Source organism: Pteropus medius, unplaced genomic scaffold (genome assembly GCF_902729225.1).
Source record: "Pteropus medius unplaced genomic scaffold, Ma_sr-lr_union100, whole genome shotgun sequence".
Taxonomy (NCBI): domain Eukaryota; kingdom Metazoa; phylum Chordata; class Mammalia; order Chiroptera; family Pteropodidae; genus Pteropus; species Pteropus medius.
In genome coordinates this window covers 17,592,882-17,605,632 of record NW_024352786.1, presented here as the reverse complement: position 1 = coordinate 17,605,632, position 12,751 = coordinate 17,592,882, and the positions used below count along the sequence as shown (strand labels likewise).

Here is a 12,751-nt window from a genome sequence, read left to right as displayed (position 1 = left end):
AGCAACTTACATTCTTCATTCCTCCTCCTTAATTTTGTGCTTTTCCCTTGTCAGAACTTAATTTCTTTAGGAGCAAATTTGCCTAGGTATATTTTAAAAGCTGGAAGTTTTCCATATCACTTTTTTATTGTCTATTTTGAACAATAATGCTCTAGTAAAATGAGTTATACAGAAGAGTTATGCAGTTAGTCATGAAAATATTTTTTAAATGACCATTTAAGTTTCTTACTGTGACAGATTTGAACCCTCAAATGTAATTCTGCAATATTTTGTTTCAGAAATTTAAAAATGGTTTTGTTGATTCACCTAATATTAGTTGTCATACATTGGCATAGTAGTTCTGTTCATCAGCTTCTTCAGTTAGTTTTGGAATGCAATGTAAGTGTACGGTTTTCATAAGTTGCTTAGGAGTTTCTTGTCCTTAATTTGGGGATTTTTTCAGGGCTTTTGGTTATTTTTAGTTTAATCATATTTGAAGCATTGTAGAGAGCTGTCCATCTGCTTTTTTGTCTTTTTATTACTGATAACTTGACCAAATGGCCTCACCTCCCTTAGCTAATGAACGATTTCTCTTCCCATGAGGCTGAGACTTGTAGCAGTCTATGGGACAGGGCCAATTTGGGAAATTTGGCAGATATCCTCTTAAGGAAAATACTTTTTCATGCTCATTTTTCTTTTCTCAACTAAAATTTATATTGATAAATACAGTACTATGCTTTTCAAGTTAACTGAAAGATCTGCAAGTGCTTACTTATAAAAATATATTTCATTTTTAGGAATCAAATGAAGTTTCTGATTTGCATAATATGTAGAATTCTGATCCTTCTTAGTGGCTTTAGCAAATGTTCATATAGTCTCCTGCTAAACCATGGCTAAAAATATGTTTATATACATTGACTGAGTTTTATGTGAGAAGCGTTTATAAAGTTAGATTATTGCTAAATTAGCCAGGTTGAAAAATAAACTCGTGTTGGACTTTTTTTTCTGATTGCTTCTGGAAGATAGGTTGGCATAGCAACCTGAGTGGGGTTTTAGAGTTGGAAATGTGAAACTGACGACGATCTGTCCCACCACTTTCAGTCTCTGGTGCGTGATGTTTTGAGTAGGTTACTTAAATCTCTCCGAATGAGCCCCAGTCTCCTTACCTGTGAAGAGGAGGCAGCTAGTCAGTCTTATGAGTGATACATCAGGATCAAATAAAATATCAAGTGCTTAGTATGGTACTTGGCATGTTGTCAACAAATGTTAGTTTAGTCTCAGTACCACTCCCTCCCGCCACCAGTCCTGTACAGCGATATTGTAGTAGAAGAGTGCTGAAATTACAGCTAGAAGATCTAGATTTAAGTCCTAGTTCTTTTATTGCATGTTTCCTTGGGTCAGTCACTTGACCACAGAACCTCAGTTTTCTCCTATAAACTGGGGTTCTGAAAATTAAATGAGATAATGAGTAAATGTGTCAGACCTAGGCCTTTATTCTTTATTATCTAACGTATTTACATCCTGCCTTATTTCCCAGTGGTTAACATTATTCTTTGTGTGCAGGGGAGGAGCTGTACTTCAGAAACATTAACTGATAGTTGTGTGGCGGATGCATTTATCTGGAGGCACAGAGTCATAGGAAACAATGTAGATGGCCTTCCAGGAAGTTGTATACATAAACAGAGCCATTAAGTAGTTTAAAGCTCTAGTGGGAACAGTCAAGGGGTTGCACTAATGTGGTAAAATGATCAGTTTAAAAAAGATGGTTGTGGCTGTCATAATTTTACTGGACTATGGCCCTTGTTTCCGTTTTTCATTAGTTTCTTCCCACCTAATCTGGTAGAGTTCTTTCTTATATGCAATTCTGCCACCATTATCAGCTCTCTGAAGAGTGACCTACAATTTGTAACCTGCATTCTCCATAACCTACAATAGATCTAAATCTCAGAAATATGTAATTTTCTGACAGTGAACTTGAAAGGTTTTCATCATCTGAATCTACCCTTTCAAACAAGAAATAGTTTCACTTTCTCTTTACATACTTTTTAGCTCTAGCTGGGACTTTGTCATCCTGCAGTCCTTGTCTATTAATCTTTATACGAGCTGTTCCACAAACCCAGAGTGTAACAGAACCTTTCTAAACTTTCTCTCTTTCCTTGGAAGTCCTTTTTTATAATTTTCTTTCATTAAAAATTTCCTGATCAGTCATACTAAAGTAATTTTAATTGCTTTATGACATGAATATATATGTGTATTGATAATTTATCAGTTTTATTTTCTCTGTGTGGCTCAAGTCTTATTTCTTGTAACTGTAGAGTGCCAAACTTGAAGCAAAAGTTGAGAGATTCTTAGATTTAAAAGGTGACACATAGATTTCTTATTTTAATGACATGTTTTTGATGCTTTTATATAAGCAAGGTGGGTGGCATGAGAAAGAAAGAGGAACAGAGAACCTGCCAAGGCAATCACAGAGCAGCAGTAAAACTTGGTAGTTTGCTATCTATCTGTTCATTTATATGTATGCTCTTCATAGAAGTAAGCTTTAGAAACAGGAGCGCTTTTCAATTTAATAACGTTATCAAATTGAAAGGATTCAATAATATTAACACCAGGAAGGTCATTGTTTGGAGGAAGCCCTGCTTTGTCTATTAACGAATTCCCTTTTATATAGATGTATGGGTGATTTCCAGCTCTCATTCAACAGAGAATAGAATAGTTGGTCAATCAAAGGTGGACCTGGCACCTACCAGACGTTTAGACCTATCTTACAGGTTTTCATTTCTTGAGAAGAAAACTGAAGAATCAGTTGGGTCAGAGATTTGTGGGGTTCTAATATATCTTAGCAAAGCAAGGGCTGTCACTCTGACCACCAAGCATGTACTCTTCATGCATATGAGGGTTTACATTAAAAAAAAAAAAAATGACAGTGTTACATAATGGTAGTGGCATCTTCTTTGATTTTCTTAATCATGGCAGCATTTAACACAGTGCACTAGTGGCTTAATATACCAACATTTAAGTCCTTATTTTTTGTTTTTGTTTTTAAGTCATTGAAATTATGAGACTATCATTCAAATGGAAGCATTATAGTTCTTCGGAACCATTATGATCTCAACAGGAAAGGAGAATGATACAGATACTGGCTGAGGTGTTTTGAGGTGCATCGAAGTGTTCCAAGCTGTGACTTACCTTAACATGTTCTTGAAGTACCATGGCGTGGATTAAAAGGTATGCTTTAGAATCTCCCAGTGACCCCAAAGTAATGGATAGAATGAACATTCATGATTCTGTATTTAATTTTCTTATATCTTAAAATATTTTAATATTTAGATTGTAGATGTGGTTACGGATTTATGACTATTATTTTTTGTTAGGAAAAAACCATATATCACAAGCTTGATGGGTGAATTTTCTGGTTAGAGAAGACACTGCTGTAGATATTTTCCCTAGATTTTAATGGTAACGAGCTATAATTTCTTTCACCAAATAGTTTAGGGATTATTCATGTGTTAATCTGTAATTATCTTTCTGGTTTATATTATAGACTAGTTTTTCTGAAGTGCGGTCATTTCGTGGTAGCCTGAACAGGAAGTAGTTGGATAAATTCTTCACTTGGGGTATTAATGTGCCCAAACAAAATAATTCTGACTCGGACTATATATAGTTTATGCTTGTTTTTGTCTTTTACAAAAAATCTTTACTGAGAGGAGAATGAATAATTCTTTATTAATAGTGTGATCTAATGTATGTAATTAATCATTCTTGTGTTTGTGGTGTATAGTCCTACTGTTAAGTTGTAGTTGCTAGTAGTGGTAATTCTGGACTTTGCATTGCCTACTTAACCATCAAAAATCTTTTAGATTTTTATGTTCATAACATTTTATTTGAGTGATGTAGGCAAAACTACTTAATTATTTAAATCCTTGGAAGCCTAATTTTGTACTGTGTGCTTGCTACTAGATGATTTCTTAAGGGTGGTATAAGTGAATCAACTCAGGGAGAGTGTTGAGTTCATTAGTGGTTCATCAGATTCAGGATTCGGAATTATTTATCTTTTAGATAATGAAGAAAAAATGTGTTGGGATGGTTTAAGTCATGAATAGATAATTAATAGAAACACACTAGTGCAGTCCGTAATCTTTATCCGTTAGGCTATCGTATGTTAAGAGCCTTTTGTCATGTCAGCAGTTAAATTCTTAATGGAATTTAGTTATTAAACCTAAGGTAAAACTGCTTTATATTAGATTGTAGTCTATAATGACAGTGATATAATCAAGTTACACAGTAAAGTCAGCCATTTATTAACAAAAGTATTCATTCATTTGAACTAGGTGTTTTATGTCTGATGACATACAATAATAGTACCTACTGTCCACAAAGGTCTTTTCTGACATAATGTATGATATTTTATACATTGTTTACAAAATATATTTCTGTATAATATTTGCTAATTCAGCTTCAAAAATCTCTTTGAGACAGCACTTGGGTATCTGCTTGTTCAGTTTTAACTCCATAGAGCAGGGGTCCTGCATCTCCAGGCCACCGACTAATACCAGTCCATGGCTTGTTAGGAAGCAAACCGCACATCAGGAGGTGAGCTGCTGGCGAAGAGAAGCTTCATCTGTATTTTCTTCATCTGTAATAACTGAAGCTTATTACAGGAGATTTTCTAAGGAGTGGAGTAGACTAGGACATAATAGCAGCAGTGTTTGAGTGGCGCTAGTATCACTGCCTCAGCTCCACCTCAGGTCATCAGGCATTAGATTCTCATAGGAGCATTGGTCTCTGGTGCCAAAAGGTTGGGGACTGCTGCCATAGAGGATTCTTAAAGCTAGAGTTGGGAACTCCTGTTCTTCTTTGGAAGAGTTTATAACTTAGTTGTTAGCTTAGACTTGGGCCAAGATCTGTGTTTCAGATCTAATACTTAGGCTGTTATTTTGACAGGTTGTAAGAAAGATCTGGAAAATATATATAAATTTATATATTAAAAATATAACATGAGTACAATCAATTTGTGTGTGTGAAACAAATAATAATAATAAAAAAAAATCCATTTAGGGTTGAGTGTGTAGGAAGCTAGTGTTAGAGTAAAAGTGGTGGTGATTGTTAAATGCCAGAATAGGAACCTCTGGGGGGGAGTACAGTACTACTACCTTTTTTTCTTATCCTGAGTCTTACACTTTCTCTTGTGATCTTTCTAGAATTAAATAAACAATCACTATTTGACTGATGTTTTCAATTCTTTGAGCTTTTTCTCATCAGTGAAAGAAGATGCTCACTATAGACTTGTAGTTTATTTGTGATCCTCTTATCCTAAGTCAAATGGATCAAGAAATCGATTTAGTGAGTTACAATCAGCAGCAAGACATGTATTAGAATAGAAAATAATATCAGAGCATACCAAATGTAGAAAACAGTATTAAAAAAAAACTTGTTTCAATTTTTAAAAATGCTGAAATAAAATATGTCCACATTTATGTATATGTTGAGTGGATCATCTTAGTTCCCCTAAGTATATGCCTTCTATAGTCACAGATGTTCCTCAGAAGTGGTAGTTTTATATTCTTTTGCCTAGCTGAGAAGTGACCTTTTAGGGATCCCCCTACTGTCCTTTTCATTTGAAATGAAGCTTATTACAGGAGATTTTCTAAGGAGTGGAGTAGACTAAGACATAATAGCAGCAGCTTTTGAGTGACATTAACCAAAGCTGTTTTATCAAGTAGAGCGATATGTATGTTTTAAGATTGTGTCTAAAATATAATTTCTTCTTCTCTAGAAAACAGTAAGAGAATGAAGATTTCTGGTAAATTGTTTCATAACAATGGAATTTGTACATTAGTTTTCTACACTTGTGAGTTGAAAATGGAATAACTTTGCCAAAATAGGCCAAAGATAATAAGCACAATTCATCTTTCTCTACAAGTTCTTGAAATTGAATCAAATATACATAGTTCCTGCTCTGAACTGTGTATGATATACTAAACATAGAAATCACATTATTTTATTTTTCAGTTAGAGTTGACATTGGGCATTTTTTATATTAGTTTCAGGTGATTAGACATTTACATAATTTACAAAGTGATCCCCTGATTAGTCAAGTACCCACCTGACACTATATGTAGTTATTACAGTGTTATTGACTGTATTCTCCATGCTGTACTTTACATCCTTGCGACTGTTTTGTAACTACCAATTTGTACTTCTTAATCCCTTCACCTTTTATACCCAGCTCCCACCCTCCAACCCCGGTGGCAATCATCAAAATGTTCTCTGTCTATGAGTCTGATTCTGATTTGTTTGTTCATTTATTTTGTTCTTTAGAGATGGACCTAGAGGATATTATGCTAAGTAGATATCATATTTTGAAATTACAGAAGATAAAGTAATAACTCCTTAACCAGTAGATTAACTGCCCTGATAATGGTTGCTTGTCTTTGGACCATTGTGTACAGGCATATGTTGCTGGTGGTGGAGGCAGAGAATAAGAGCCTGTGGATTCAGAGAGTGGGAAAATTGAATTCCTTTTTTCTGTTTGTTACCCTACACCCCCCACCCCCACTGTCCTCACTCGACTTCATCTACTTTTAGACTGTCCAATTCTTCTATTCGTATCAGTAGCATCACTTGGCTTTTCATCATTATTTCAGTCATATTTCCTCCCAACTTCATCATTTTCTACCTAATGCTATTTATCCTGTTGAGAGTGCAAGGTTTCCTGTGTTGCACTTATTTGTTTCTTCAAAACTACCTCTTTTCTTGATTATCATCATGCAAGAGAGCAACTTGTGTTCTTTGGTAGATTTTTTTTTTCTCCCAAGGTGTGATTTAGAAGGAAACTTAAACACATTCTAGTTTATTGGCCCAGAATTGAGATCAGTGGCCAGAGGCAGACCCCAACCACACATCTAGGGTTAGAAGAAAGATGCTAGCATAATTTAAGTTAATAATTAGATATGTTTCCAGTATACTTTTGGTTATTAAAAACAACTCAAAAGCACCATTCAAGAAAGAAGATTATCTGCTTTACACTATTTGAAAAAGATGTTTTAGATTCTAAAGATAACGAAATTTTAAAAATCTATAAATTGTTAGCATTAGGCACTTTCTCACGCTAATTTATATTTAAAACAATACTGTTTTGCAGGTCTGTGGTATCTGGGGTATCTATTAAAAGAGTACTTTAAAAACCCTGTCTCAAGTATGAACCTACCTGGAAAGTGGAATATACTGTGTCAGTAATTGTCATGAAAATCAAGGTCTCTCTTCTTTTTGAAAAATACAGTGAAGTCAGTTTATTTTGTACTGTTGTACCTTCAGGGAATTAGGAGAGTACGTAAATGAGCAGGAAAATGTGCATGCATTCTTTCTTCAGAATGCCAAACTTGTTGCTTAAATGAATACAGCTTTCCTTTTGGATCCCTTATCAATGATGCAGCCAGATTCTTACACATTTCTATGAGTGAGCTCTGTGAGACATTGTTAGCTGATGAAGAGGGAAGTACAAATAAAGTAACGGCAGCTTAGTTGATTTCCACAAGTCCTCAGGTATTCTTTTTAACTATCATGTCAACACATAGACCGAAAATGTGCTACTTTTATGTTTCACATCAATGGGTAAATGAAGGTGTTTAAAAATGTACTAGAAATACTGATGCTAGCAGCAAAGCAGTTAGATTAATCAAGTGTGCATGAAATTTATCTTTATTTAAATTATCTTTTATTGTTGAAATTCCTGTGGGAAAACCAACCTATGAGCAAGTCTAGCTCGGGGCAGAAGCAAGTAACATAAGTCTGTATAAAAACAAGGATGACTTGGAGCAGGTAGACTCCACGGTCCTGCCTGTTATGGAGAGAGGCAAATTTCCAACTCCCCCCTGCCCCCAGTCCTTTCCCCTCAGTTATGCAAATTTTGTTGACTTCTGTATACCTACCCCTGGAACAGCGACTAGTCATAGCTGATACTCAGAAAATAAATATTTGTCAAATGAATAAACTTTCGATACTGGGTTTTTGAGACATCTGTCTGTTCTATCTCGGTAGATCAGGCTATATCTTCCTTACCTACCTCTTAATTTATGTATGGAGAGAATGAGCTGATATTTAAGGAAGTAATCTTATTTTGAAATGATCTCGATCTTAATTTTTACAGTTTTGTCATTACTGAGCCCTTTCATGAGTTGGGGTTTGTAAGTCTAAATAAAGGCCGAGAAAATCTGAGTTCATAATAGCTAACATTTAATGAACATTGTATTTAGAAAATGCTTCTCCAAGTGTTTTTTTACCTGTATTAACTCAATCTTCACACAGCTCTCCAGTTTGTTAGAATTAATATTCCTATTTTCCAGATGTGTAGACTGAAGCTCTAGAATAACTATGGAAGAGTTGGAGTGGTTTTTTGTTGTTGTTGTTGTTAGAAAGCTCTGGACTTTTGGGCAACAAAATTTGGTAATATATGAATTCGACAGATTTTTTTCTTACAATGGTAGATAACCAATATCCAAGTATAAGATTTTTTATAGGACAAGAATGATTGTGATCTGTGCTCATATCCCACATAAGAACAAGCTCTATATTTGAACTGAAACATTTCCATATTTGGGATTGACCACATCTGGTTTGTTAGGAAGTGGACAGTTACCCTTTTATGGTCTCTAGACACTCCATTGTGCTCCTTTATTTTTCTTCTACTTTAATCTCTCTTCTTCTACACTTCCTCAAACAATCGTTTTTTCTCTTCTATACTTTTTTATTGCTCTTATACTCTAATGTTCTTTTCTCCTTTTCCCCCTTACCACCCCTCAGTCCTCTCTCCATATTTACATACAACCTGAACAAACAAGAACATTTGCTCTACATTCTTCCTGTTTAGAATAGTATATGAACAGTGCTTTTGAGTCTGAGAACCAGTCAGGCCAAGTGAGGATGCTATGAAAATAGCATCAAGTGTGGTCCTACGAAGTCAAAGAAGGCTGACCCAGGACAAGTAGTATTCCTCTTCCAGAGTAAACAGCTTGTTGGTATAATGGCCAGACCACTAGGGTTAATTCTTGAGGAATAGAATCAAACCAAGGCATTGCTAGATAACCAGGAAAAAAAAATCAATTGAAATGACTTTGATTTTCATTCCAAAGTTAAAATTTATACTTAGCATTGAGAATTTAATTTCAATCTTAAACTTTCCTTCATACCTAGGAGCTGCTACCATTTTAAAAGTTTAGAAGTTAACTGCATCATTAGCGTACACATAAGGGGTCTTATATTAGCATTTGATTATTGTTATTATAATAAAAAAAAATTCCCTAGTTGAAAATGCTGGAATGTGCAGCATAGTATGTGCAAATTTTCCTATTTTAAAGTTAAAAATCTTGGGTTTTATTGAGCTAAAAATGCTAGCCAAAAGACTGGTTTTGGTACATGGAGTCTAAACTACCCAGGGGAAGGGGGAAAGAGAGAAAAGAGAGATAACCTGAAAGAATTTACAGGAACTATAGGCAAAAAGGTGGGAAAAGGTGAGGCATGGCTAGCAGAATGCAGTTCAGACAAAGAAATGGCCACTCCTCTAGAGTGGCTGGGGTTAGCTTAGCAGTCCAGAAAGCCCAAGCGTAAACAAGTGGAAGATCTGGGGAATGGGGAAAATAGCCACCGGGAAATTAATCCGAAATTCCAACAAGCAAAACAGGAATGCAAAAAGTCTTTTGTTAAGTTCTGTCTCTTTCACCACTGTAATCTAATTTAGAACATCTCAATAATTTTTTTCTTATCATTTCCCTCTTTTCATCCAGATCTTTTGAAGAAAGCATCACTATAGAATGTCTGCATGATTTTCATTATACTTAAGTGTCCCTTTTATGTTCAGGCCATTGTCCCACATTGCTAGGAAGGCTTATTCTTGGGTGGTGGGTCATGTCTTATGGAGGAGGAAAATCCAAGGATTATGTTAGGTGATGAGATGTCTGAGTCCATTTATGGGCAACAAGAGGGTGAGAGTGTTATCAGTTAACCAGTGATGAGGATTTCGATTTCTTTGAAGAGTAACTTCTGGAAAAGGTGTAGGTGGCTAGTTCAGTCTGTCAAGCAAGCATAATGTTAGATGGGACATGATTTATGGATCTACATAATTGAGAGAAGCAACAGATACAGCATTTTAAAATTATACTGATCAGAAAGGCATAGTATTGAACCAACTTGTAATAGCGTTCTAAGTAATGAATTATCCCTGTTGGCAACCAACTAAAAGGTTACTGTAAGCAATGAGGCTTCTAAATCAGAGATATTTTCTATTGAAACAAAAAAAAAGTTTTAATGATTAAAGTAAATTATAAATGTAGTTTCTGAGTCTGTAAGATTATCAGTCGAGATGTCCAGCTATAAGGCTCAAAGCTTCTGTTGCTGAAGTAAAGAAAGGCAGGCAGTGAGTGACAGTCTGATAGATTCTCCTGGAATGCAGTGATGTCATCAGGTGACCAGGTAAACTCCCTGTGTGGCTTATGTAGCAGCACCTCACTGAGGTTGTTTAAGCTTGAGCTGTTGTGGAGATTTCTCTGAAGTCTGTATCAAGTCGTCTAGCTGTAATTTAATTGTAAGGCTCAGAAAAAAATGTTTTAGTGTTCTTAGTGATCACAAGTCAAAGGATGGTAGAAAAATGAAACATTAATTTGGAGATTTGTAGCCCAATATTTAAGAAAACTAGAAGAATTCAGAATGCAGTCCAGTTTATAGTTGAAAAATAAAACTTTAAAGACAATTAACTAGAATCTAATATCCATAAGTATGATTATAGTTTCTGTTGAAACACAATTTTTCTCTCTGAAATCACCATCATTTAATCAAATATTGCCAAATTAAGACTTGTTTATTTATTGCATAAGTCTAGTTTCAATAAATTTGGCCTGATTATTTATATAAACACAATAAGAATAGCAGTTGATCACATAGGCTCTTCTAAACCTGCTCAAACATGACATTCCAGTCATAGCCTTGGTTAGTAATAAAACCAGTTTCTAATTGCTTCCTTTTGTAAAGAGAATAGATTCTTACTGAATTTTTGTAAATAACCATATTTCTATGAAAGTAATACTTATTAAGAGTTTACAAATTCTTGAGGGATCAGGTAGGGAGAAAAAAATATATATGTCAGTACTGCTCACAAAGGTATAATTTACCAAATTGCTCTAAGTCATAAATAACAAAAGTTTTTAAAAATCAGCAGTATTTCAAAAAAAGGCATAAAAGTAATTATCCTCAGTCATTCAGTCCCATAATTAATTCTTGTTTATCTTGGCCATTTGCCAGTATTTCATGATTCCAGTCAGTCTTTAGAGTCCTGTAAATCTTCATCTAGTTTAAAGATACGGTTTGAAAATTTATTCTCAGAAACCTGTATTTTAGAATAAGTCAATCTTCTCCATGGATCTTTCTGAAGAGAAAACATTTGCAAAAGCATCAGAGTAAAACAATGACTGTAAATGACAACAACAACAACAACAAAAACATTAAAACGACATGGTTGTAGATCTGATTATAATGCAGTTGACAAAGAAATTTGCTTTTTTCTGGCATTTTGAGATAACAGTTTAGAATTACAAATGAAAATATTATCTGTGTATAAAATACAACATAATTATTATTTATTTGACAAAGCTTCCTCTATAATTTTAGTGTATCAAATAGGCCTAATTGGTTTAAATTTTCTCTTTTATAAGGAGAGAACAAATGGCATTCTGGAGGCCCAGTGGAATAGCCCAGAGCCATTTCCAGGTTAAAGTCTCCTTTTAAAACTTGAACCCTGGGAGTTTTGTCAAACATACTTGACTGAAAGATCATGTATTATGAAATATTAAATTATTCATTTACCTAGAGTGACAAAAGATATCAAACAAAAATACAGGTTAACTATTGTTGGTAAAACCTTCAGTTATAAAATGTAAAACTATTTTAATAAAACAGAATCTTTGCTTTCTAGCTAGAAATCTTTTTAATAATATTTTATCTGGAACAAAATAAATAGAGGAAATACTCTCTTTTTTAATAGAGTGAAAAAGAACCGAACTCTCTTTTTGTATCAGCTTACTTCGGACATTTAAATTCACTTATTTAAGTGCATTCTAATCTTACTCAGCTTAACCATATATAAAATTTCCTTTTTTAAAAGATTTATTTTAATAAACTTTCTATAACTTTTGTCTAGTTTAGAGTGTCTCCTTTCATTCAGGAATAACCAGCTTAAAACTAACAACTTAATTTTCTCAAAACGTATTCATACATTAAGCACAAGAGTCTTGCTTCACAAATATTTTTTCCTGCTAATCCAAATTTAGAAGGGAAAAAAAGATTCTCAATTCTAATTTGTCATTTTTAGTAAGGTTAACCTATTTAGAGTTTTTTCAGTTCACGAATTAATCCCATTTATCTTTTTATTTAAGCACAGCAGGTGTGTTGGAGTAGTGGCAGAAGTTTTGGAGTTTTGACTTTCCATAATTTAAATTGTATTCATTGGATCCAGGCTAGGGAGTTGTTTTCCTGTTGGTAGAATGCTGCTTCATGAGTGTCCCATCACAGTGGGTTGGTGACTACTCTTATCTCTGTAGTGGAAAAGCCCATTCTCATTTTACAATGTTAAGCTAATAGCCTTGGTCAGTTGGGACCAAAAAAAAAAAAAAAAAACCCCCAAGAAACAAACAAAAAGCAATAATTACATGATATAGCCACAAGATGCCACTGTGACCTCTCAATTATGTCAAAGATGAACTACAAAGACCATTGAGGGTGTCGC

At 34.4% G+C, this 12,751-nt stretch overlaps 1 protein-coding gene across 7 annotated transcripts in view; it reads left to right on the top strand.

Annotated features, from left to right (window-relative positions):
- The window catches only part of RBPJ (recombination signal binding protein for immunoglobulin kappa J region), a 92,898-nt gene that overhangs the window by 30,174 nt on the left and 49,973 nt on the right, over positions 1-12,751 (top strand). For 4 of the 7 annotated variants that reach the window (XM_039848770.1, XM_039848769.1, XM_039848771.1 and 1 more), the window contains exon 2: positions 3,027-3,207. The exons of the other annotated variants lie outside the window; for them this stretch is intronic. In XM_039848770.1, coding sequence (XP_039704704.1) covers positions 3,191-3,207 — 17 coding nt within the window. In that variant the 5' untranslated portion in view covers positions 3,027-3,190. The remainder of the gene's footprint in view (positions 1-3,026; positions 3,208-12,751) is intronic. 7 annotated transcript variants of the gene reach the window in all.